At 39.1% G+C, this 26,199-nt stretch overlaps 2 protein-coding genes across 7 annotated transcripts; one reads left to right on the top strand and one right to left on the bottom strand.

Annotated features, from left to right (window-relative positions):
- The first annotated feature begins 784 nt into the window (after positions 1–784).
- Positions 785–24,577, top strand: LOC129764422 (serine/threonine-protein kinase PRP4 homolog). 5 transcript variants are annotated; one of them, XR_008741144.1, is made up of 9 exons: positions 785–961; positions 1,177–2,605; positions 2,664–3,211; positions 3,273–3,381; positions 3,452–3,988; positions 9,472–9,825; positions 10,198–10,420; positions 10,640–10,691; positions 23,636–24,577. XR_008741144.1 is itself a non-coding variant. In XM_055763488.1 (7 exons), exons 1-7 carry the CDS (start codon positions 942–944, stop codon positions 9,494–9,496), a joined length of 2,598 nt encoding a protein of 865 aa, XP_055619463.1. In that variant the 5' UTR covers positions 785–941; the 3' UTR covers positions 9,497–9,632. The 5 variants fall into 5 exon arrangements, 2 of the variants coding, with proteins under 2 accessions (XP_055619463.1, XP_055619462.1); XR_008741143.1 differs by having other exon boundaries at positions 10,198–10,691; positions 23,636–23,710; positions 23,823–24,577; XR_008741142.1 differs by having other exon boundaries at positions 10,198–10,691.
- LOC129764423 (uncharacterized) lies at positions 23,417–26,199 on the bottom strand. Of its 2 annotated transcripts, XM_055763490.1 has the most exons (3): positions 25,759–26,199; positions 24,006–24,529; positions 23,417–23,954 (listed from the first exon to the last, which is right to left on the bottom strand). In XM_055763490.1, the coding sequence occupies exons 1-3, from the start codon at positions 25,958–25,960 to the stop codon at positions 23,643–23,645; spliced, it is 1,038 nt and encodes a 345-aa protein (XP_055619465.1). In that variant the 5' UTR covers positions 25,961–26,199; the 3' UTR covers positions 23,417–23,642. The 2 variants fall into 2 exon arrangements, with proteins under 2 accessions (XP_055619465.1, XP_055619464.1); XM_055763489.1 differs by having other exon boundaries at positions 23,417–24,529.

Raw genomic sequence — 26,199 nt, 5'->3', positions numbered from 1 at the left:
TAAATGCTTAAACCCCGTAGTCCGACCCTTATGCAACAATAATAATAAATAGAATAATTCTTACAACAAGTCGCGAATGATTTTCACTCCGAAATTTGGAGCTAAGAGATATGTTGGCATAAAAAGTACAGTAAGTTATTTATAAAGCGATATGCTGAGGCACCACTCAGTGTCGCATTGGAGTCGGTTTTGAGCAGTAATTGGACAATTGCGACTGGTGGCGACTTTCAATGTGGGCCATAATTTGGGTCCCGAACTCAATGTTTACAAAAATGTCCAACTAGAGGTAAAAATGTCTAATTAAACGTGTTCCATCACAGATCTGTTCAATTAGCCTAATGTCGATGTAGATGTAAATTACTGTACAACCAAATCAAAACAAAAGCCGAGACACAAAGCCCAGACAAAAACCAAACGAGCCGTCCGTCTCCGTCAATTATTCTTTTCTACAAACCCTGCCGGTCGTTTTCGTTAAACGTATGCTGACGGGTCGTTACGTTGCTGGTGTATGTGAATGTTTTCATGAGAATTGCATAGTAGAATCATTTACGTATCGTGACGTGACGGGACGTGAATGTGACGTGTATGTTGTATGTGAATCGCACTTAACGCGACTGTTTCGAACCGTCGTATCCAGTTAGGGAATAGACGCACAATATAAAAACAAAATATAAAACAAAAATTCTGTCGCTACTGGTTCTGCAACGCTGATTTTTTTCCTACCTCTTATAAACAGTCTTGAACGACGGATAGCACAAAACTGGAAAGCTGTCAAACGTCCTGACGGGAGCGAAAAAAGAAATAATTTTCGCGATGACTCGTGTGTTGTGCGTTTTCCTCTTGAAGTAAATTTGCTTTTGTGTCTTAACGAAGTTTCTAAAGATCGCAAATAACACGTCCAGTTGTTACACTTATTTCGCGGATCATTTTGAACGAACAAAATGACTACTAGGCAAGTTATGTAAGTAGTTTTGTTGAAATATTTGGTGAGAATCAACGTTTCACAACGTAGTTGAGCCGTGTGAACGCCAAACTCCATCTTTTCCTAATGTCGTATATCCATAGAAGCCGAGTGTTTAATGCAAATTTGGCCGTCTTATATATTATGCAGCACTCATATATATCACTTCTGTTTATTGCATTTATTTCAAAATTGTTACTTCCAATCGATTTCAGAATCGCTTCAGAAGAAAGTGACTCCTCTGTGACGGAGGAAAGGTTGCACGGAAAGCTGGACACGAAGAAGGCCAAAAAGCATAAGAAACATAAAAAACACAAAAAAGCCAGTCGGTTGGAGAAAAGCGACAAGGCCAGGTCCAAGAAGCACAAAAAGCACAAACGTAAACACCGTGGCGAAGAGGGGGAAGTCAGTGAATCCGAGGACGATGAAGAGAAGCCCGCAAATGGATCAAAAATAGACATCCGCAAATTGGAGCATGCGATTCGTGTGAGACCTAAGGATGACGATAGCAAACCGAAAGATAATGGGAATTTGAAGGCATCTCTGGAGAAGAAACATAATTCGGAAATATCGACCGATCCTGAGAAATTGGTTGCAATTTTAACTGAATCGCTGGATAAGAAAAAGGAACAAATTCAAATGACGGTCCAGCCGGATGTAGTGTCTGTCGAGAGTGACAGTGATGGGACAGTTATTGAGGACGTTCCAAGTCCAGACGTAGCGGTCATCGAAGACGAACTGAATTTGGAAGATTTGATGCGACAGAAAGCCCTGCTTCAGGCTCGTCTAGGAGAATTTGTCTCCGATGAAGACGATGAGGACGAAGGCGAAACTAAGGATGGTCACGAAAAAAAGGGCGCTGGATCGAAACGCAAAAGCAAGAGGTCGGACGAGGAAATCATTACGATAGAGGGTGACTCGAGTGCGGAGGATGTTAACCGTCTTTTGAAGAAAGCACGTCAACGGAGCCGCTCACAAGGGCGTGATGAACGGAAACGAAAGACTTCCGACTCGGACAAACGCAGCAGTCGTGGAGAAACGGAAGCTAAAGCTCGCGCTAAACAACAAGATTTGGAACGGCATAGAGAAGAGCAACGCAGACAACGAGAGCATGATGATTACAGCCGTCGAATGGCGGAGGAGCGTTATGAGCGAGAAAGGATACGAGATAGAGAACGTGACCGCGAGCGGGAGCGTGAACGTGAACGTGATCGTGAGCGTGATCGGGAGCGGGAGCGAGAGCGCGAAAGAGATCGTGCAAGAGCTAGACAAAGAGATCGCAACAGGTCTGTTGAACGTTATCGTGATCGTCGTAGTCCGGTGGAACGTGGTCGACGGTCAGCGGAACGAAGCGGAGGAAACAGGTGGTACAATTCTAGAGACAGATTCCGAGGACGGGATCGGGAAGCATTAGATAGGGAACGATACGATAGAGATCGCACTGGCCGCAGCGGTAGAGACCACCGAAATGGTTCAAAGCGAAAACCCGATGATGACAAATTCAAAGATTCGCTGAGCGAAGGATTGAAACAACAAAAGGAGTCGAGTAGTGACAGTGAGATCGGTGACATCGATATCGATGACGAAGAAGATGAGGAAAAAATCATTGAAAAACGAAGGAAACAGCGAGAAGAATTGTTGATGGTAAACACATTAAACGCCGGATAAATGCGAATATTATATATTTGTTCTACCATTTCAGAAACTTGGTGCTGTTAACAAAAACAACATCCCACCTGAAGCGTTGAGCGAGGCAAAGATCGAGGCCAAGTCATCATCGAAATTGTTACGTAAAAAGGCAAATGATTTTTTCGTAAACGAAGAACTGTCTAAAGTAGACCAAAAGTCATTAAAAGATTCTCATAATCTTTCTCTTACCCCGCCAGTCCCATCAACCAAAGTAATTGCGGAGACGCACAATGAGCTAGCTAGCGAGGATCGATCCAAACAAGATAAAGGAAGTAAACGTGCCGAATGGGACATGTTTGCTGAGCAAGACATCGATTCAAACTTTGATTCGCCAAATACAGTGGTTGCTAACAAGCAAGGAAACGAGAATCCTGCTCTCACGGACAATTGGGACGATGCGGAAGGTTACTACAGGGTACGCATCGGCGAAATTCTCGATAATCGTTATGTGGTGGCCAATTACACCGGTCAAGGTGTTTTCAGTACTGTTGTGCGAGCTAAAGATCAGGCCAGAGGCAATGCTTTGGTAGCCGTGAAAATCATAAGGAACAACGAAATCATGTGAGTAGCAAGAACTGATAATTTTAGTTGGCATGTGTATTCCATTGTGTTAATTTAACAGGCATAAAACTGGCCTCCGTGAGTTGGAAACATTGAAGAAACTTAATGACACAGACCCGGAAGATCGATATCATTGTCTCAGATTATATCGACACTTTTTCCACAAACAAGTGAGTATTATACGCCGGAATGTACATCTGAAGTTTTTCTAATTTTCTTTTTTTTTTTCACGACGAACAGCATCTGTGCATGGTTCTGGAACCTTTGGCAATGAATCTTCGAGAGGTACTTAAGAAGTATGGCAAAAATGTCGGTCTTCACATCAAAGCCGTCCGAAGTTACACGCAGCAGTTATTGCTGGCTCTGAAATTGCTGAAAAAATCCGGCATTCTCCACGCCGATATTAAACCAGACAACATCCTGGTTAACGATAACAATTTGGTGTTGAAACTGTGTGACTTTGGGTCAGCATCGTCGGTCACGGACAACGATATCACCCCGTATCTGGTCTCGCGGTTCTACCGTGCACCCGAGATTATTCTTGGCCTTTCGTACGACTACGGTATCGACATGTGGTCCGCCGGTTGCACCATCTATGAATTGTATACCGGCAAAATTTTATTTAGTGGAAAATCCAATAATCAAATGATTAAATTTTTTATGGATTTAAAGGGTAAAATACCGAACAAGATCATTCGGAAAGGACAGTTCAAGGATCAACATTTCGACCAGAATTGCAATTTCCTGTCGCATGAGGTGGACAAGATTACGGAAAGGGTGAGTATTTGTCCGTTCGCTTGCATAAAAATGGTGACATTTGTTAAACAGTTTAATTGACGATAAATTACTTTTTGTTCACATTTCTTATATTCCAACAAGTTTTCGTTCAAAACGCTTTTCAAATTTTGAAAAAAAAAAGTTTATTCCAGATGGAATAAGATGAAATGCCTATCCGTCTACACTTCACATAAATTATTTTGATGCGAAAACCAAATTCTATGAATTTTTCTCGCAGTAGTTTCAATTCACAAATCGTCTTTTGTACATTAACAAAGACCTTCTTTGAAATATGTCGGGGAATTTTTCACGGGATTGTCCTCCATCTCAGAATATGACCCCGAGTTCATCCGTCGACAGGGAGCCGGTACCAATTCGTTCAGCAACTTTGTTGTCCCGGTGAGTTGTTCCATAAATATTCTTCACCATCGAGGAACTTTTCGTCGTTCCCCGTTCCGCCAAAGGTCAATCAACTGGCCCTGACGGTATTGGCTATAAGATGCTGAAACAGCTATTGGTGCTCGGACAGTCCGTCCATCTCAGCATCTTTAAGGACCCGGAAAAGGGAGATCTACAGTAGATGCCATTCGTATAGTGGTCGAATGAGCCAGCAAGGCATCTAAACAGAAGCGCAGAGAAAACCGACACTGCACAGTGATAACGATCGACGTTAAAAATGCGTTCAATAGTGCCAGCTGGGAGACCATCGCGACTGTGCTCCGCACTATGAGAGTCCCAGATTATGTGCAAAATACTGAGAAGCTACTTGGAGAACCGGGTGCTGATATACGAGATAAGCACGGGCCAAGCGCAGATTGAAACTATGGCGGGAGTTCCGCAGGGATCTATCCTGGGCCCATCGCTCTGGAACAGTATGTACGATGTCGTACTAAAGCTGAATCTATGAATCTAGAGGTGTGGAGATCATTAGCTTCGCGGATGACATCGTTATCCTCGTGACTGGAGAATCCTTGGAACGAAATCGAAATGCTTGCGGACGAGTCGATAGACAAGATCGAATGCTGAGTGCAAAATATGAAACTACAAGACGGTACAACGGACAAAAATCACAATTGGAGAGCACTCGATAACTTCGAAGCAAGACATTAAATACCTGGTGGTGCAGTCCAATGATCGACTGAACTTCAACATTACCTCTACTACGCTTGTAAAAAGGCAACGAAGGCAATCAATGCACTGACGAGAATCATTCCCAACAATTCTACCATATTCTACATTCCCAATAGTACGTATGCAGGGTGACATACAGTAGTTATGTCGTGTCCCACACAAACTGTTTATTTCCTTGCTATCATGAAGCTTTTAGTTTGTCTAACTGAATTAAATTTACTTATTGAGCAAGAATCCGGACTATATATATATACACGAATTCTTACTCTAGCCTCAAATTAAAGGGGAAAGAATAGATCTCCCTTTCCTACTCAGATAACCGAAACCACATCGGTTATCTGCCTGCCTATTTGCTGCCTAAAATTCATTCCATGGTTTCGATTCTTCGCTATCGCTTGGTGAAGATTTTACTACCTAACTATTTGCTGATTGCCTGCAAATGAATCCCTTTCTATATTTTTCTTTTCTTATCCTCCACTACGTCAGCCGCGTGGGATCCTAAATAAACATTTATGTTTCTTTGTCCTATTCCTTCTCTGCTCTTCGCGCTCATTCCATACGCGATAAAGGGTGAGACCTAAACAAAGCAATTTCTATCACCTCTCGAGTGGCCCATACAGCGTACTCGCCTTAGGTCTTATCAATACATGCTTCTCACGAATTAGGGTCAAGTGGGAAACATCTAGCTAATTGCCGGCAATAAATATTAAATATTATCCTGCTGGCATTATTTTGTTTTTCAAATGCGCGTTGCGCTACAAATTTGATATTTGATTATTTGAATTTATTTTTAGCTCTGCTATCTAAGCCGGCTCCGTAACAGTTACCGAGCAAGTAGACAACCCAACCAAAGCCTCAAACAACGGCCAGAATCCGGGTACACAAGCTGTACTAAACGCGACTTATGCGAAAGCTAACTTCATGGCAAGGTTCCTGGCAGATTCAAGTTCGTTTTCGCGGATATGTTCGTGAACAAATTCATGATTCGGTAAAAGATCTATTTTTGTGGCAAGAAAATCAGAGTTTTTTAGTGGCGTGAAGTGCCGCAAAGCTCGGAGATTACCTTTCATTACGTCCCATGATGGTTCGGTTACGTTTTGGACTAACCAGCTGCAATAACAGCATGGGAATGTTACAAAAGAGCTGAACCCACCAAAAAAAGATAAAAGGGACGATATTGGCCAAATGAAGAACTAGTGGAACCGATTGACCAAAACCGAAAAAGGAGAACTTCTTCGAAATAACGATAAGCGACTTGTTTAATTTTTTTCATGAAATATGTTGTTTTTCCATTTTTTTTCACTAACTAATTTGTCACTTCTTAGTGTTTCGATTGAAAAAATATTTGGAAAATTCACAAATTCGAAAGTGCCCCATTTCTAAATAATCGTAGTTTTATATAGACTCATTTCCAACACTTACTTTCTGTCAAATACAACGTCAGTGATTGTAGGATATGACAAATTTTATGCCAACTCGACTGGCCGTTGGCAGCACCATCTCAGATAGTAGTGAAACGTTGTGGGTGTAAAGACATGTGTCATTTAAGCAACTTTACATACTTGAAATATTCGAAAAAGAATAAGACTACTTTTTGGTAGAAGCCAATTTTTTTTTCTTATTTTTTACAAAAATTTATAACTTAAAAACTATGATACCTACAAAATTCTTGTCAAAGGATGAAATGCAGGAAACTGTTATTAAATAGATTTAAACAGCCCTCAAAATTTCCAACAAGTTTCCCATACATCGGACGATGGGCACATTTACGTGGAAAAAGGTTCTTCGAACAACAACTTTTTCATTTTTTTCCTTTGAAAAAATACTATTGATGTTTAATTCGTAATATTTTTATGTATAAATTATCGCAACTTACATGCTCTGCTAACATTTCTCTATTTAGAAACATGTCAAGAACATGTCAAACGCGAGAATTTACATACAAAAATGTTACGAGCAAAACATTATTTTTTCAGGAGTCTTCATATGAAAAAACTTATATTCCAAAAACTATAAAATATAGAAAGTTCATGTCTTTGACGAAAGTTCGTATTTTAATAAGATCTAAAACTTCGTCGAATACACTATATCGCTGTCTTTACTTTGAACAAAATTAGGATTAGTTGTATTTTTTTTCAAAGAAAACATGAAAAAGTTGTGGTTAGAAAAACTATTCCCCTGTAAAAGTGCCCATCTTCCGATGTATGGACAACTTGTTGGAAATTGTAAGGGCTATTCATATTCATATTTTTGGGAATTTGAAAAAATACGTTTTTGAAAAAAATGAATTTTAATTTTTAAAATAACTTTATTTTCAGCGAAATTTTTTTCCCAAAAATTTTTGATATTTTTGACGTAGGACTACGTCTAACCGGAAGATATAGGGGGTGAAATGGAAATCTAGGTACTGAACAAGTAGGAAAAAATGCAAGATTTGGAACGCTTATAATTCGAGCATTTCTCAATAGATCGCAAAGGTTTTTGCATCAATTGATAGGAAATATATCTACGTATCTATCATAACGAATAAAATTTCATTTTTCTTGAGATAAATAATTGAATAATTGTGAAATATCAAGCATTGTCCAAATGCACTATGTGCCCATTTTTGATTGGTCCATTTTGTGCTCCTCAAATCGTACCGACCAAAACGGGCAACCAGAGCAGCAGCGAAATAGAATGAAGCACGATTGGAAAGGAAAAAGAAAAAAGATGAACGAAACATTGGTCGCAGTCTCACACATGCGTAATTCTCGAGCCAGCCAGTCAGCTTAAAAATCCCCGCTCCGCTGCCGTAACGATCATTCTCATCCAAACCGTACACCACATCGGTTCGCATCACAACACATCAACAAACCAACCCAAGCAGCCATGTCTGGACATGGTAAAGGAGGAAAAGTGAAGGGAAAGGCAAAATCCCGCTCGAACCGTGTTGATCTGGAGTTCCCCGCAAGGGTAGCTAGGCCGAGCGCGTTAGTACCAGTGAACCAGTCCACCTAGCCGGCGTTATATAGTTTCGGCCACCGAAGTGATCGAGTTGGCTGGTAAAGCTGCTCGCGACGATAAGAAAACCCGCATTCAGAACAGACCACATTCGGTTCGGTGGACATCAAGACAACAACAGGCAGTTGCAGCGAGTGGCGAGTGGCAAACGCAATCGCAAAACGGCATCAGGTAGCAGAAGAAAAAAGTTTGTTCTTTGTACAAACTGCTTCGGTAGCAAATCCAGAACAAGGCGGCATCGAGGGCGTTCGAAATGGTTTTTTTTCAAAACCACGAGTACTAAGTTTTCTAAATTGGAACCATTCCATAAAACAAGGCGCTTTTCAGGGCCATTAAACCTTCCAAAAAAGAGTTTAGGAAATACAGTTCAATGCTTTCAAAAACAATATCCAAAATAATAATAAAACACAAATTGATTTTTTTCATAATTTGTTTGCCAGGATATGATGAGTATGTGAATTTGGCAGTTGTTCTGAGCTAATTGATTAATATTTTTTTTTAATTTTTTATTAAATTTATCACCAATTCTTAAATTGCTTCTAGATTGAAAGTACAGTAATTTACACTTATCTCGACATTTAGCTCATTGGACGGACCTGTAATGCGACATATTTAGTTGGACATTTTTGTAAACACAGAGTTCGGGGTCCAAATTATGACTCCTCATTGAAAGCCGACACTGTACCACTCTTTGTTTTTAAGAGGCTTTAAACTTTGAAGTTTATTCGCCTCTAGCCCAGTGGAGAGCCACAATAAAACCAGCCCAGAAGGGACTGTCGAAAGGGAAACCAAAAAACGCAAAAACACAACACCAAAGGTTCTTTTCAGAACCACCAACATGTTCATAAAGAGTAAACAGTACACTAATCCATTTTTCAGGTAGATAGGTAGGTATTCACGTAGGAGAAGAAAATAAAACAATATATTTAAAATATATATTTAACAAGAGCTGTCCCCTTTGTATAGTCCTACGTCACTCCGGTTATGTCCCGACATTACCCACCCGTCTTTTTTGTGAAAATTTGAACTTTAAAATTTAAAATTAAAAAAAAATATTTTTTTTTCCTACATTTCATCATTTGACAAAAATTTTGTAGGCATCATAGCTTTTAAGTTATTCATTTTTGTAAAAAAATAAGAATTTTTTTTTTCAAAAAGTAGTCCAATTATTTTTCGAATATTTCAAGTATACAAAGTTTCTTAAATGACGTATGTCTTTACACCCACAACGTTTCACTACTATCTGAGATGGTGCTGCCAACTCCTAAGACGAGTTAGCATAAAATTCGTCATATAGACAATGTACTTACTTTAACTGGTTATATTCCAATTCGAAACTTTACTTGCAGGAAAAAATCGTCGTCGTGTCGGTGATCAAGCCAAACAGGGATTTGCAGCAGGAATTAATCGCTGGACAGAATCTACCAGAGGATCAAATCCGGAAAGTTTCCCAACTGAAGGATTTGTTGGACAAAGTGTTTGCGCTAGATTCGGCCAAAAGAATATCATTAAACCACGCTCTGGCCCATCCATTTATACAGGATAAGATATAATGGAATGGTGGCTCTCTATGCTGAAACCACGAGCAACACAACACTAAGAAGAGACGAGACTTCTTTATTTCCACATTTTATTAAATCAGTTTGTGAGAAGCATAGTACACGTTGGTGATCTCTTGTTTTTACGATGCAAAAATGAGAGAGGTAAACAAACGAAAAAGTAGTATGGAAAACAAAGATCAATGAAATCGAATGTGCGAAAACGCGTTGTAGTTATTATTTTAGCATATGTAATAATTCTGTAGAAGTATTTTTTATTATGTCCGTTTAATCCGTTCAACAAAATCATTTCTATTCGTTTTACAAGCTATGGCTAACTTCTCTTCAGAAAATATTTTGTTTGTCTCAAACAAAACATTTCCTTTAAGTTCAAAGCAAAAACAAAAAAAAATCGGTATAATTAAAACTAGACAAGAAGGCAAGAATGAAATAAAAGTATCAATTTATCTAGCAAACCATGCTCAAAAAGCAACCAAAAGTGTTGGTATTTTCTATATGTTATCATCTTCGTTTCAGCACATGGATCGCATGGCTGACGGGACTGGACATAACGAGTCGCCCAACACACGGCCGCCCAGCGCAGTCAGCATTTGCCTCTATTTGTCAATCTCAAGCCACACGATAGGCTCTTAGCTAGAATCCCATCTTTCAAGCAAAATAGCAAAAAAAACCCGAAGCGCACAGTGCGTGTGTGTGCATTAGGTTGAGAAGTGCCTAATTTTTGGTAGCACCGAAAGAGGTAGTGACATAATTGACATTTACAAAAACCAAACTATTTTATTTCGTTTAGACCTTTAGTTTTCCAAAATTCTATTTACCCATCCTTTCGTTTATGACCTTTTCATTAATTCACTCGTTAAAGAAAATTGTCCAAATCGAAATGTACCATGACACTACAAAACAAAAACCGTGTTGTGAACAATTGATCTGCTGTTTTTTCTTCTATGATTCTTTTCAGATGCGCGGAAGTCGATCTTCACTCTCCCATGGTTTAAAATCTGGTTGCGAAGGTAGGTGAAGCAAAATTTAATGTTTTTATTTCTGTTTAACAACCAGCCTTTATGTTATATATTTTTTATTTTACAACTCGTAAGCATACAATATGAACAGTGTAATACCGAGAGAAAATTTTGTAGTAAATCAATTCGATGGTACTTCCTTACAATGTGGCCTGAATAACATTATTTTCTTGTGTATCGTTCGTTGTCTATTTTTGTGGCACGGCTTGCAAAGTCTGTTGTTTTACGTTTTTGGAACTGCGCAAAGAAGCTTATAGCGGAGGCCGTTTCCGGTGTTTCCCAGCTCTTCCTGAAGACTGCTTTGCTTTCGCTGCGCTTCGATCTAAGATTTTACCCCACCAGTGGTAATCCAACTTGGATATCGTCGTTTGGTTTTTCTGTTCGTTTTTCGCGTTATTCGTATCGCGTGTTTTTCTTTCCGCGTCATAAATTGGACGCTTCACGTAGTGTGTGATGGGCAAGAAGAAGAGGAAGGCAGGCCCGAGCCCTGCAAAAAACGAACGCATTGCCAGGGGCAATCAAATTTCGAGGCAAGCGTCATCTAATGATGCACGCGATGTTGGTGCAGTGAGTGCCTTCGCGAGTGTGACACCGCATCGAACAACAGCGAAGTAGGCGATTTCGGCGCGTCGGTCGAAAATGTAAACGCCGTTACCCAGGCAGCAACCAAAATCAAGCTCCCCCCGCTGGTGGTGAAGGCGATCGCTCTTGACAAACACATCAGCGAATTCGCATCGATGGGTGTTACAGCAGAGTACAAGCTGTGTGGCATAATTCAGCCTTTTTCCAAGCAGTTAACATTGTTTGTTTTCCGTCGGTTCCCGGAATAAATCGCTGCAGAAAACGACTGCAACAGAAACAACCACTTAGAAAAAGTGTAGTAGGCTAAGAATATTGTGGCGTAATATATTTCACCATACCTATAGTTCGGTATGGTGAAAAGGTTTCATTGCAGTCGAGTCCTTTTGATATGCGATAAGCCTTGATGACCAAACGGGTTTTGTATCGCTCCATAGAAACATCCTCATTCGTCTTCACTTTATAAACACACTTGCAGCGTAGAAGTATGCCGTTTGGCAGCTCGTACTCCGGCCGCATCGCGTGCTTTCATTGTTTGCTTTCCTGTGCAGTAGCCGCCTCACGAAATGTGTCTGGATTGACACCCATTTCAGCGTTCCTGTTCGGGTTTTGAAATACTTGTAGGAAAAGTTTCATATTATGGGTTATGATAATCACGATAATTGTCTGGGGGAGGGAGTCTGGAAGGCACTTTATCGACCATCGAATCTGCATTGTCGTGTATTTATTTATTTACAATGATACTACATCCCTTGAAGAGATTGGATCTTATTCACAACATTATTTCGCCAATGATCTCGGTCCCTAGCCGCAGTTCTACTTCCGGTCGCCACGATTCCTGTCCTGCTCCTCCTGGGCTCCTCTTGTTCTTGTTCCCACCGGATTCGATGCGATCACCATCTTTGTAGGGCCGCTGTCCAGCAATCTTGCAATCTTTTCCGATCCGCGAAGAATTCCTCTTTCTCGTACTGAAACCACCGCTTCCCGCCAGCTTTGACTAATGTTTCGTCAACTCTAGTATCATACCACCATTTGGATTCGTCATTTTCCAAGACATTTATGTTAAAAAATGTTCTTCCAAACAAACCGTACAGTAGAACCCCGATTATCCCCCGAAATAGTCCGGCTAGGTCACCGCGAATAACGAGAATGACTGAAAATGAGGTGCAAACACGAAATAAAGATATTTCAGCATGAAAACTATTTTTTATCAATACAAAAATCATAAAACTATCCATCTGTAAGGTCGTGTACACCAGTGATCAGATAATGTGAAAGCCATGATCAAAACAAAAGAGCGAAAGCCTACCTCTCACTGACAAATTCCGGGACGCTCTATAGAATTACTATGGAACTCGCTTTCGCGGATAACACGCACCGCGGATCATTCGCTCACGGATAATCGGGGTTCCACTGTGCTCTCACTCAGCTGAAGTTTGTGTCAAAATAGGTAGCTTGTTCGATGTTCTGAAGTTTTTTAAATGTTTCTCGGTTTTAAAAGTTCTAAAAACCATAAAAAGTGACAAAATTGCAGATCGAACCGACGGTAAACACGATAGTGTATTTTTTTTCACTGCTAGTAAGGTTTTATGTGATTTTTTAACGATTTCATCCTGAACAGTTTTTGTTTACTTCAGCAAAATGTTGAAGTACCACGTCCCGCAATGCCGGAATAGAATAATTTCGAATAAGATAAACTAATCGGAGATATTTGCAGCTATCCCATGTATTCACTCCTTGGATCGGGAACGGGAACGACACTGCTTCGATATAACCTCTCTATACATTTGTTTATCGATTTTGTGTTATTTTTATAGTACAGGTGCGATAATTTCACTGTTTTAAATTTTAAAATAATTAGGTAAACTGCTATTTCATCATTTCGAAACATATTTTGAGACAGTTCTAATGTTAGAATTTGAACAATTAAAAAATGTTTGAATTTATTTGGATTCGATCGATGGTTTATTACAATTTTTTGTTTTTTTTCTTTGCCTACCACTACTTGAACAAAGCAGGGAGTAGACTACCTTCTTATTCTACGTACTTTGGGTTTGTGTAACGAATGACAGAGAGAATATATATTGAGCAGCGGCGTAGTGAGGGTAGACAGTGCCCCCGCAACTATGAAAATGGCGCCCAAACTATTTTCACTAGTTTTGAGATTGTGATATTCTGAGAAAACTACTCACTCACTTCCCAATGTTCACTTTGAGAAGTTTATTCGTATTCAGAAGGCTAGAAATATCATTAACTGCTTCGCTTATTCTCTAGTCAAATCTTTGCCTTGCTTGCTTTACCTGAAGCAAAATGATCCACAATTACATCTAAATCATGGTCTGCTACCGATTCTTTCTGGGTCGAAAGAATTGCCAGGTCTAGGTTCATTTTAGAACGCAGATAAGTTTTAATCGATTGAGGCTTGCTGAAACTGTATTCGCAAGATGCCACTATAACTGGAAGCTTCAGGAAATTTGTAACACTGTTTCGATGTTAGGATAAACTGCTTCGAGGAAATATCTGAGAATAATGTTCAAGATGCCCAAAGGCGTTAAAGAGTTCAGGCCAGGGAATAGGTCCTTTATCTGCGTCTCGAACACTTTCACCTCTGATACAAGTTCCTCTATATCAACGTTTGAAGAATACTTCCGTCCGAAATTTGGCGCACCCTGCTCATAGCTATTAGTCAGTCTCCCGTTATAAATGAAAAATCCAACTACATTATTATTCTCTCGAATACAGAGGTAACCTCCAGCCGAAAACTATCTCCACTCGTTAGAGGGGCTATGGAGTGTCCAGTTTTTTTCGTTTTCTGCGGTCGAGTAGTTTTAAAATTTCCAGGGACATCAAGTTGAATACACTTTTCATTTGCGTACAGAATGTCATGATTAGATGCTTACTTTTTCATCTCCTTGAATGATGCACGCAAGGCTTTAACTTTTTAGAAGACAGTGAAAACTAGACAAGGAATCGACTCAAACTTCATATTTTGCTTTGATAAAAAACTATTGAAACGGTTGAAAAAATTGGTGGCAATATAGTTGGCACCCCCCCGTTTACCCTAAAAACACTGTTTGCCGAATTTTTCATCAAATACACCATTTACTTTATTTAAAAAACTGCTTGATCTTAATAAACAGAACGCATACAGTGAAAAACTTATCAACTTTTTGCTTCTTCAACGAAATTCAACAGAAGTTTCTGCCGGCGCTCTAAGTTCGCACATCGTACATAAAAATGTCTCCCAAATTATTTTTGGCAGCCCTGAAATAAATGGAGTGTTGCCTGAGTCTTTGGTTAAGCCAAATAGACAAATAATATTCCAATAATTCTGTGATTATTTTCTTACACGATTGAGGATGGTACAATCTGGCTTCTTCCGTGATTCCTAGTGATGTGCCCGATACCGAAATATTTGCAGCACTCGCCACCATGTTCATTATACTCTTAGTCGTACATCTCATAGCACATTTAGCTTTTCGATATGATCAAACCGCATTTGCTGGAACCTCAATATATGATGGTCGTATATTGTTAGGGAGCTTAATAAATTCCGCGAAGTGAAAACAAAGAAAACATGAAAAAAATATCGTTTCCTGTAAAAGTGTCCATCTTCCGACTTGTTGGAAATTGTAAGGGCTATTCATACATTTTTTTTTATTTTTGAAAAATACATTTTTGAGAAAAAATGTATTTCATTTTTCAAAATATTTTTTTCCGTGTCATTTTTTTAAATATTTCATCCTCTGGCCAGATTTTTGTAGGTATCATAGTTTTTGAGAATTTTTTGTAAAAAAATAAAAAAAAATTACCCTTTTCAAAAAGTAGTATTTTTTTAATATTTCAAGTATGGGAACCGTGGGTAATACGGACAGTTGGGATATTATGGACAGGTGGTTGATTTGTATAGTCACATTTTGAATTTCCGATTTCTGTTAATGATAATACCTTCTACATGTTATTCTATAATAGTGATTTTCAACCAGTGGGGAATTCCTCCCTAGTGGGGAATTTGACCATCAAAAGGGGGGAATTGCGCTTTGAAGATGAAAATTACTAGCAGAAATTGCCACAAAACTTTTTTGGATACGCTAAAATATGCGATCCTCTGTTAAAATTTCCAAATCTGAAATATAATGTTCAATTGAACAGCTTCACAATGTTTGAAAGACTTTCGTCAGTGAATGATGATGGTACAGAAGACCATGAAAAAGGAAATTGTACAGCATTTGTCAAGATTTTTACAACAGTTTAAACTCGAAACAAATTTTCCTTATATCAATGATTTGGTCATGTTTTGAAATCCCTCCTGACGTAAGTGACGTAAGTTTCAGATCAAATTCAGAACAAGCTCATCGATCTACAAATGATTGATTTTTATCCTGATATGCGGAATAAGCGTTACGAGTGTTGTTGTCTTTTGCGTAGTATTTATGTGAATCTGGATTTCCTATAGTGCTGCTGATGGAAGCAAAATACCGTAACAGAGTGGACGACTTGAGGTGTGCTTTTCGATAACGTTCTCAAGAATTACGATTTTGGCGGAAATCGTTCAGGCGCAGATGCCATACTGACTTGACAGACTTTATGTACTTTTTTTGTAAGCATATACAAGTATAAAATCAAATTCGTTGCTAATATAGCTTGAAACCCGTTTGAATTCTTTCATTATTTTACTGATATGCCACAGACTTTCTTTCAAAAAAATTCGAGGGGTTTTATCCGAGACACGACCGCTTAGGACGTAGAACTACACAATATTTTTTTTTTTAATTTGTTGGTTTGACATTTCGGATATTATTTGCGAATACATCTAAATTTCATAAATAACTTATTAGTAAAAAGTTCCGAGGACCCTGAAAAGGTTTAATGGCTTGCGTGGTTTTGTAGAATCATTTCGAGAAGCAACGACTCTTTCTTGTCTTTGCGAGAATAATACACTAATTGGTCATATGTCGCAATTTGTTTATTTATATCAATGCACGCATTGCACTGAGTATTTAACGAGAGGCATCTGTATCGCCTTTTAACAAGCATCAAACACGCGTCTAACAGATGCACACAGTTGCAGCGATAAAAATGAAACATTGCAAGAATGACCGTTTATGAAAGATCGTTTCTCGACTCTTGGTCCAAACCGTCAATAAAGCTAGGAGCTTGTTGCATCAGAACAGATCCGATGCACACGAGAGCAAATACGAATGGTAACTAAAAGTATCGAAAGTGTTAAGAAAATGAACAAGTTCTACGTTTCGCGCAACGAAAATAAGCAACACACACAAAGCCAAACACTAATGGATAGAAGCGACCTATAATCATTTGCACCCTCCTTTTTTCGTTTGCTTTGCCATGGCTCGGATGGTTTATTTGTTTGTTCATCAACGGGCTTTAAGGGCCCCAATGATGTAACTTCCAACAGGGTTTTCCAATTTTATTTTCCGAAAGTAAATTGAAATAAAACACACTTAGAATTCGAATTTCGATGAAACTTTTATTTCAAATTAAAGTTTGGTTTATGCCATTATGTGTGAAATACAACATCATTCAAATGTCCACCTAGGGCTTCCTCGCACACCTTGATCCGGAACAGGTAATTTTCGATGACTTCGGCACATATGGGGCGGTATCTCGGTCATAACTTCACGAATGTTGTCTTTCAAATGTTCAAGAGTTTGCGGAGAGTTGGCATAGACACGAACTTTCGCATAACCCCACAAAAAAGACGGGTGGGTAATGTCGGGGACATAACCGGAGTGACGTAGGACTATACAAAGGGGACAGCTTTTGTTAAATATATATTTTAAATATATTGTTTTATTTTCTTCTCCTACGTGAATACCTACATATCTACCTGAAAAATGGATTAGTTTACTGTTTACTCTTTATGAATATGTTGATGGTTCTGAAAAGAACCTTTGGTGTTGTGTTTTTGTTATCACTCGATATTCTTGTTCGGTTAAACCTTCCTGTTTAGCTATTGCGTTTGCCACTCGCCACAGCTTTCACAGTTGGAAAATTTCTTCCCATCCAGCTTGTGACATGTTGTTCAGTAAATTACATTTAATGCGACGTGCCGGAGAAACACTTTGTCACTCACTGAAACTAATTGTTGCCTTGATGAGCGCCGAACCGATGCTGCTCTGTTCTTGATGCGGGTTTTCTGATTGTCGTGAGCAGCTTTGCAAGCCAACTCGAGCACTCCGACTGCCGAAACTCTATAATCGCTGTTAGGTATACTGGTGCTCCGGCACCAATCCGTTCGGCCTAGTTACCCTTGCGGAGCAATCAGTGAATGCGACCAACAGGGTACTGGAGACCTGCACGGTTCGAGTGAGACTTTGCCTTTCCCTTAACTTGTCCTCCTTTGTTACGTCCACGATGCCGATGCCGTACAACCACACGGGTTTACGGTTTGAAAGAAAATAAGATATTTTTTGGGGTCTGCGTGTTTTATACTCTAGCGGTACACACTCACAGGATAGAGACAAATCGGCAGACTCAGCCAGAGGGGCGAGTCCAACGAGACGAACGAATGAGCGTTAAAAGGGAGCGATGGCAAAAAAATACATTCATTACGGTTTGTTCGCTCGTTGGATTCACAGCCAAGCTAAAAAGGGTCCTTTTCAGGATCACAAAATTATCTTCAATCTAAAGAGTTTATTGTTTTGTTATCACTCGATATCCTCATCTTGTTCGGCTAAACCTTTCTGTTTACCGATTGCGTTTGCCATTCGCCACAGCTTTCACAGTTGGAAAATTTCTTCCCATCCAGCTTTGTGACATATTGTACAGTAAATTACATTCAATGCGACGTGCCGAAGCGCCACTCAGTGTCGCATTGGAGGCGATTTTAACCTGTAATTGAACATTTGCGATGACAGTGGTACAATGTCGACTTTCAATGTGGGATCATAATTTGGATCTCTATGTTTACAAAAATGTCCAACTAAATAAGTCGCATTACATGTCCGTCCAATTAGCTAAATGTCGAACTAATAGTAAATTACTGTACTTTCAATCTGGAAACAATTTAAGAATTGGTGAAAATTGAATAATCAGGAAAGTCCCCAACTATCAATAAGCTCAGAACAACTGCCAAATTCACATACTCATCAGATCCTGGCAAACAAATTATGAAAAAATCAATTTGTGTTTTATTATTATTTTGGATATTATTTTAGAAAGCATTGAACTGTATTTCGTAAACTCTTTTTTGAAAGGTTTAATGGCCCTGATAAGCGCCATGTTTTATGGAATGGTTCCAATTTAGAAAACTTAGTACTCGTGGTTTTGAAAAAAAAAAACATTTCGAACGCCCTCGATGCCGCCTTGTTCTGGATTTGCCACCAAAACAGTTTGTATAAAGAACAAACTTTTTTCTTCTGCTACCTGATGCCGTTTTGCGATTGCGTTTGCCACTCGCCACTCGCTGCAACTGCCTGTTGTCTTGATGTCCACCGAACCGAATGTGTTCTGTTCCGAATGCGGGTTTTCTTATCGTCGCGAGTAGCTTTACCAGCCAACTCGATCACTTCGGCGGCCGAAACTATATAACGCCGGCTAGGTGGACTGGTGCACTGGTACTAACGCGCTCGGCCTAGCTACCCTTGCGGGGAACTTCAGATCAACACGGTTCGAGCGGGATTTTGCCTTTCCCTTCACTTTTCCTCCTTTTCCTCCAAGCATGGCTGCTTAGGTTGGTTTGTTGATGTGTTGTGATGCGAACGGATGTGGTGTACGGTTTGAATGAGAATGATCGTTACGGAAGGAAGGAAGGTCTTGTATTATAGAGACTTTAAACTTTTGCAGTTCATTCGTCTCTAGCCTTGAGAAAGGCCCTTTGAAAACTCTACTCTACTCCAGCGCTACCACCTCCGCTCTCTTGCCTTGAGAAAGGCACTCGATCCCTCGCCGTCCAGCTCGTCCAGCAACGATGTTGTCCAGTCGGTGTCCATACAAAGAATGATCGTTACGGCAGCGGAGCGGGGATTTTTAAGCTGACTGGCTGGCTCGAGAATAACGCATGTGTGAGACTGCGACCAATGTTTCGTTCATTTTTTTCTTTTTCCTTTCCAATCGTGCTTCATTCTATTTCGCTGCTGCTCTGGTTGCCCGTTTTGGTCGGTACGATTTGAGGAGCACAAAATGGACCAATCAAAAATGGGCACATAGTGCATTTTGACAATGCTTGATATTTCACAATTATTCAATTATTTATCTCAAGAAAAATGAAACGTTATTCGTTATGATAGATGCGTAGATATATTTCCTATCAATTGATGCAAAAACCTTTGCGATCTATTGAGGAATGCTCGAGTTATAAGCGTTCCAAATCTTGCATTTTTCCTACTTGTTCAGTGCCTAGATTTCCATTTCACCCCCTATATCTTCCGGTTAGACGTAGTCCTACGTCAAAAAGTCTAGCGGGTTCAAATCGCATGATCTGGACGGCCAATTGGCGTCACCAAAACGCCAAATTATGCGTCCCTCAAATTTCGTTCGCAATATGGCCATGTTCGGTCGTGTTGTGTGGCACGTGGCGCCGTCCTGTTGAAACCACATGTTATCCGTATCCATATCTTCAATTTGTGGCAAAAAAAATCGGTTAACATGCGGCCATAGCGCTCACCATTTACAGCTACCGTCTCGCCGTCCTCATTTTCAAAGAAATACGGCCCGATGACTCCACCAGACCATAATGCGCACCAAACAGTGACTTTTGGCGGATGCAATGGCATCTCAACAATCACAGTGTGGATTTTCTGAGCCCCATATACGGAAATTTTGGGTGTTCACATAGCCATCGAGCTCGAAATGTGCCTCATCGCTGAAGAAAATTTGATGCGAAAATTCAGCATTTTGCTGCTGTTGTTCGTTCACCCAATCGACGTATGCCCGACGCATTCCATGGTCACCACGCTCTAATTTTTGTACCAGTTGGACTTTATTGGATGTAAGTGCAAGTCCAAATGCAAAATTCGCCACAATGATGTGTTTGACAAGCCCAATTGCTGAGCACGCCGTGGAATCGAAACATTCGGGTCATCCTCCACACTGGCAGCAACAGCAGCAATATTTTCAGCCGAACGCACATTACGATGATGCACAGGTTTCACAATATCCGCTACGGATCCAGTTTGTTCGAATTTACGCACTACATTAGCGATTGTGTTCTCTGTAGGCCGTCCATGACGACCAAAATCCGTCCGTAATGCTCGAAAAACATTTGCCAGTTTTTCATCATTTTTATAGTATAATTTAACAAAATTAACACGTTGTGCGATTCTAAAACGATCCATATTGTAAAATGGCAGACATTCAACTAATAGCGAATTCGTTTTTAAAACTGAGTCAGTGCCAAACTGACTCTGTAATAAAAAAACGTTTTCAGTTTCACGAATGCGTTGGTTTGTTGGTGTACGTTATATAGTCTGATTTGTTTATATTTACGACGGCAAATGTACAGTGTCGACGTCTGGTGGTGATATTAGTGCTTGGGAGGTAAATTGTTCTCCATCAGATCAGAAGGGCCAAGTGCAGTGTAAACATATAAAAGTTTGAATGAAAATTTGTACTTCATATTGTTCGATTACCTAACACATGTAGTTCTGACACTCACTTAACCATTTGTCGATGTATTTCCTGTTTGTTCCACAAATAATTACTATTATAATATAAAATCATCATTAGACACAGTTTTCGTTCAATATGTTTCTGCGATATCGGAAAAATCCTCTTATTTAATCACATAAAATAAATATTCGATACGTTAAAGTAAATTTTCATTCATAATTTTGATTTTGAAATTTATTCCACCTGAATATCCATCATTATTTTCACCTCCCAATGAAAGCACACGTAGCTTAATGCCGTCTACTCGAATATACTCTTCAAAATCAGAATCCAAATTGGATTACGCTTCCAATAATACAAAAGCAAAAACAGCAGGTTTTCCATTTTCATAGTCTTTATTTTTAGATTTTCCAAAATAATATTCGGAACTTGACAGTTCAGTATAGTTGCATTGGTGAACCCGAATGCCAACCCGTGAAACATCTCAGTGCGAAACTAACAGTTTTCGGGGCGAACTAGTGCGAAACTGAGTGAATAAAAAAACGTTTTGACAGCAGTTAGTGCGGCACTGGGGTTGAAACTGAACAAAAAAGAATTCGCTATAAGGATATGACGCTTTGGTTGACAGCTATGTCAAACGGTTGTCAGCGCAGGGCTGTATACTTTCGGAGGCCGAAATGGAAAACCCTGTATATAAAAATCTAAATCTAGGTTGAGTTAATTGCAATGCAAGATCCACTTCAACTGAAATATTCGCTAGCGTTCACAACTCGAGGGTAAACATAAAACACAAAACGAGCAGAATAAGCGACATTTGTTGTTTCGGCCACAGCAAAATCTTCGTTGTTTCTATTCTAGCGGCTGTTGTTCGTTATTGACAGCTCTGTTCGGGAAAGCACATAAATGAATAGAACAAATGTATGGGGAAATGGGAATGCGTCCAATTTTCATCAATTTAAACCATATACAGACTATGGGAATGTAATGTATAGCACAGGGATTTTCAGATTTTTTTATGACAGAGCACTTTTTATAGCAAAAACATTCGACGGAGCACCTGCATTTTTTAATCAATAAAACAAATCCTATTTTTTTGTAATCTATTTTGGTTGCCCGTCGCAGTTACACTACATCTGACCTGGAGTAAACAAGATAAATCACTATATGCCCAGTGAAATTAAATTAAAGAATGTTTTTTTCAAGGTAGGTTTTCAAGTGGGAGCACTTGCTATAACTTCGTGGAGCACCATTTGAAAACCCCTGGTATACAAATCTTAGAAAATTTCCGATTCGATTGGTATGTAAATCGTCAAAATTCGTACGCAGCAAAAATAGTTATTAACGTTAACTTTATTCCATAAAAACGTGACCTGTTTTCTGATTTGGCACCCTTAATGTAAGACGTAGTCCTACTTCAAAACTGATAAGGGGGAAGCACTAGGATTAATTTTCGTTAAGGGGGGAATGGAGCAAAAAAGTTGAAAACCACTGTTCTATACTGTTCCGAAAATCATACATGATTCCGCGTGAGGATGTAATTTTTGCTGCTGCGATATTAAGCATTTTGAGTGGATTAATATTAAAATTAAATTCGCTGATGGCTATATTTCGGTTTGTGAGTTAACAGAGAAGCGATATTAGATATGCGCGGAAAAGTAAATTCATTTTTGAGTGGAAAAATTTAAATAATTGAAATAATTGTACTGGGGGGTAAAACGGACAGTTGCCAATGGGAGCGAGATAAACTGTGAAAAGTCTGTTTAATTTATTCTTAAGGAATGCCCTGCGAATGCCCTGGAAATCAAATCGCCAAATGAGGACTGTTTAGAAGCTGACTGGAACCTAAAGCAAAATAGTTGAGGGTCCGTCCTTTTATACTGCTGAAAAGCACGATATCACTGCTAGGTGGATTAATTCGATCTTTTCATCATTTAACGGTTATTCGTGATGAGTTCAGACCTTGGTTAAATAAAATTCTTACTCTCGCGATCGATAAACCTCTACGCTTCATATATTACAAACCTGTCCATTATACATACCCGCATCGAAAAAAAAAGTTGTACTTCTTTCTTTCTTTCTTTGTTTTTAAGAGGATTTAAACTTTGCAGTTCATTCGCCTCTAAGTTGTACTTTTCGGTCTGTTTTAATTTTAGTAAAACACATAGAAAAACACTTTTTTTTTGTAAAATGTTTGGCCAATTAGGTAGAAACCAGGATATTGATTTGCAAGAAACTGCATCAAAGTTTTAGGAAACATGAGTTTCCAAAGATATAATTGAAGTTCTTCTTAATATTTCCGTTTTAACCGCAACTCGGTCAAATATTCTGTGAAAAACTCATACGAGTCAACGATTACTTCTCGAATCCTCGTCAGATGAAACTTTATCCCTTCTTTCGTTGAATTGCAGTGCGAATCTTTGACTGTTTTTTTTTAATTTTCGCATTCTTCAAATAATTAGGGACCACATAACCAAGTAAACAGAAGAAAGGTAATTTCATGAACTGGGAAAAGATTCTATGTTGTAATTGAAAATTGAGCGATTGAAAATCGATTCTATGTTGTAAATTTAAAACATTTTTTTATTCTTCCGGTATTGCACTTTTCGCTTTGTTGCATGCATGATATTCTAATCACTAGATTATACTGTAGATCAATCAACATTATTTTACATGTTTGTTCTATTTTATTTTCTCACATCATAACACGCTAAATTCGTTTGACTTTTTATGTTCACTGAATGGCACCACTAGTTCTCTAAGTTTTATGGTAATATCTTCCAAAGGCACTCCTCATACACTGTCCAGAGTAAGTGGAATCAGTAAACACTCGGTAAGCATTTTGCTGCTCGATAATGCAGGTAAATTATCTACAGGTTTATATCGTATGTAAAGTTTAAACATAGTTATCTTCCAATTATTATTCTCATGCGGATCTCTTCGCAACCTGACCATACTCTCAAACACCCCTAGACTCATTAGCCGATTGTCCAGTCCTTTCCGGTTGTTGTACACTACGCCGACCGTTACCACTAGCACACCGCTATCCGTTAGTCGACCCTGGCAGCCATCGAACATTACGTTTGGAACGAACTGAAAGCTGTACTGAAATTTCAAACTAAGAATTAAATTTATAATGTCCTTCTGTCCGCGAACCTCCTCAACCCCCTGTTGGGTTTCGCTGATTTCGAGCATCACTGAACAGACCGCATCCGGCCAGAAGGCGCTCTCGTCCAGCGAGTTGCGGTTCCATTTGAGGTAAAACCATGTAGTGTAGTCTAGTGCTAGCAGGTTTACCGGATATTGTTCGAGTCCGGGTTCGGTCGTTTCATATCCCGGTCCATTCGTGTTATTGCCAATCGGTCCACCCGTCGCAACAAGATTTTTCATGTTTCCAACGGTGGTGTTCTGCATGGTGCTGTTTGATGAGCTCGATTCGGCCGAAGTGGACGGATGAATGTTCGCTTGTCCATCGAAAAATGATGGCCCCTCCAGCGGAGCGCCGTACTTGGCTCGCCAGAAATTGAGACATTGTTTTATCAGACTAGATTTTGTACTTTCTGGTGGCATTTGTATGTTGTAATTCTGCAGGTATCTGTAGATAAATTCTGATTTCACAATGTTTTTTGAGAGTAGCGTAGTGGCATCGTGACAGTGATCCAGCATTACATTCAGCGATTCTGAAACCGGAGCAAACAATAAAGTGATTTAATATACGATCTCAACAACTGTGACCTCAATTGCTAGAAAGAAATTTCCATTGATCCATTTATATCACTGCCGTTTCATTTGAATGCGTTGCAGCCTTACAAAATAAAGGGATGCTATTCGATAGTTTAACAATAACTATTTTTTTCCGCCGTATATTCTCGAGTGTATTTAAACTCCCATCATACAACTCTGTAGCTGATAAATCCATAATATCTTCATTTCCAAAAATGGTTATTATGCCGTTTGTCACAAATTTGCATAGCATTAAACAATTTCTTCTCCAGCTCAAATTTGGTTTGCAGGGAAGACAAAAATATACTTTTATTCAAAACCTGTATTTTGTTTGACGTCAATGAAGTTCATTATTCACAATGAAACTAAAGCCGACCAAATTTGAACACAAATGATGATGATGTTGAATTAAAGAGGCTTTAAACTTTTCAGTTCATTCGCCTCTACTTAAACACAAATATTCCGAATCGTTCACTCACTAAGAGATTAAAAGTTACAAGTATTTCTGAATGAATTTTGTTATGCCCCCATTTTTATCACGGTGGTATTTTGACATATATTTTTAAATTTCGATGTATAATAAGCGAACAAATCTTTAAAATATTAGCTTGTGTCTCTCTTGAACTTGGAGTGGGAATATTCCACTCGATAAGTGACGTAAAGAGTAATCAAAATTCGGCGAAATTGACAAACACAAAATTTTGCTTGTAGTTGAAAGAGGTAATAAATCGCACGCGTTACATATACTATCGGTTTTCGAATCAATTTCAAAACAGAGAAAAACCGGTTCCGAGTTGTAGAATGAGGGCTCAAGTTATGTCAAGCTATGGTTTGACGAACAGTTGTTTCGAAGACGTATTAAACAAATCACCGGTAGTAAACTATTTTTCATCACAAATGCATGCTATTTTTGGTTTCTACTAGTTTCAGCGGCGAATAGACTGTATTCCTATTATTCCTATTTGATGAATACATACTCAAATGCCGGAGTGATAACTGCAAGAGAGAGTAGCCGAAGACAATAATTGATAAAAAAAAATAGATAAAGAACTAATCTTTTTGATGCGTGAGTCAAAAATCAGTAAACATTTTGCGGAAGTTTTATAACACCGGAAATCAGGAAATATACGCAGCCGATAACGTTTTCGATTAGGAAGAATCTATGCTATCACAAATGTCTACTCACTTTCCAAAGTAATTTCTTTGATAGTATTTTTAGAGATGATATTGCCGATCGCCAATGTGATCTTCCTGACTTCTGGATCGGTCTGGGTGAAGAAATCGGCGATTCCATTACGCTCATGGTCGGCACCTATTACCATCGTATGTCCTTTCTTTGTATCTTGCGAGAACGAACTTAATGGATTTGCTGTATTTTCCAATCCCATATATTCAGACACATCATTCTCGTAACGTTGAGCACCTTAAATTTCGCAAACTATGAGGCACACTCCAATCAATAACAATTTGAAGTTATGATGATGAGTCATAAAGTTTAAGAAGTATTTTCTGTTGTATTAATCTGCAAGCAACTGAAATCCTATTTTCACAGGATACTGTTTGTTTTGAAAGTCAATAAGGTTGACATTTTGCGTGACACTGTCCACAAATATATTTTTATTTTTGA

Source organism: Toxorhynchites rutilus, chromosome 2 (genome assembly GCF_029784135.1).
Source record: "Toxorhynchites rutilus septentrionalis strain SRP chromosome 2, ASM2978413v1, whole genome shotgun sequence".
NCBI lineage: Eukaryota > Metazoa > Arthropoda > Insecta > Diptera > Culicidae > Toxorhynchites > Toxorhynchites rutilus.
The sequence above is the reverse complement of the archived record's forward strand: the minus strand, read 5'-3'. Positions and strand labels throughout refer to the sequence as shown.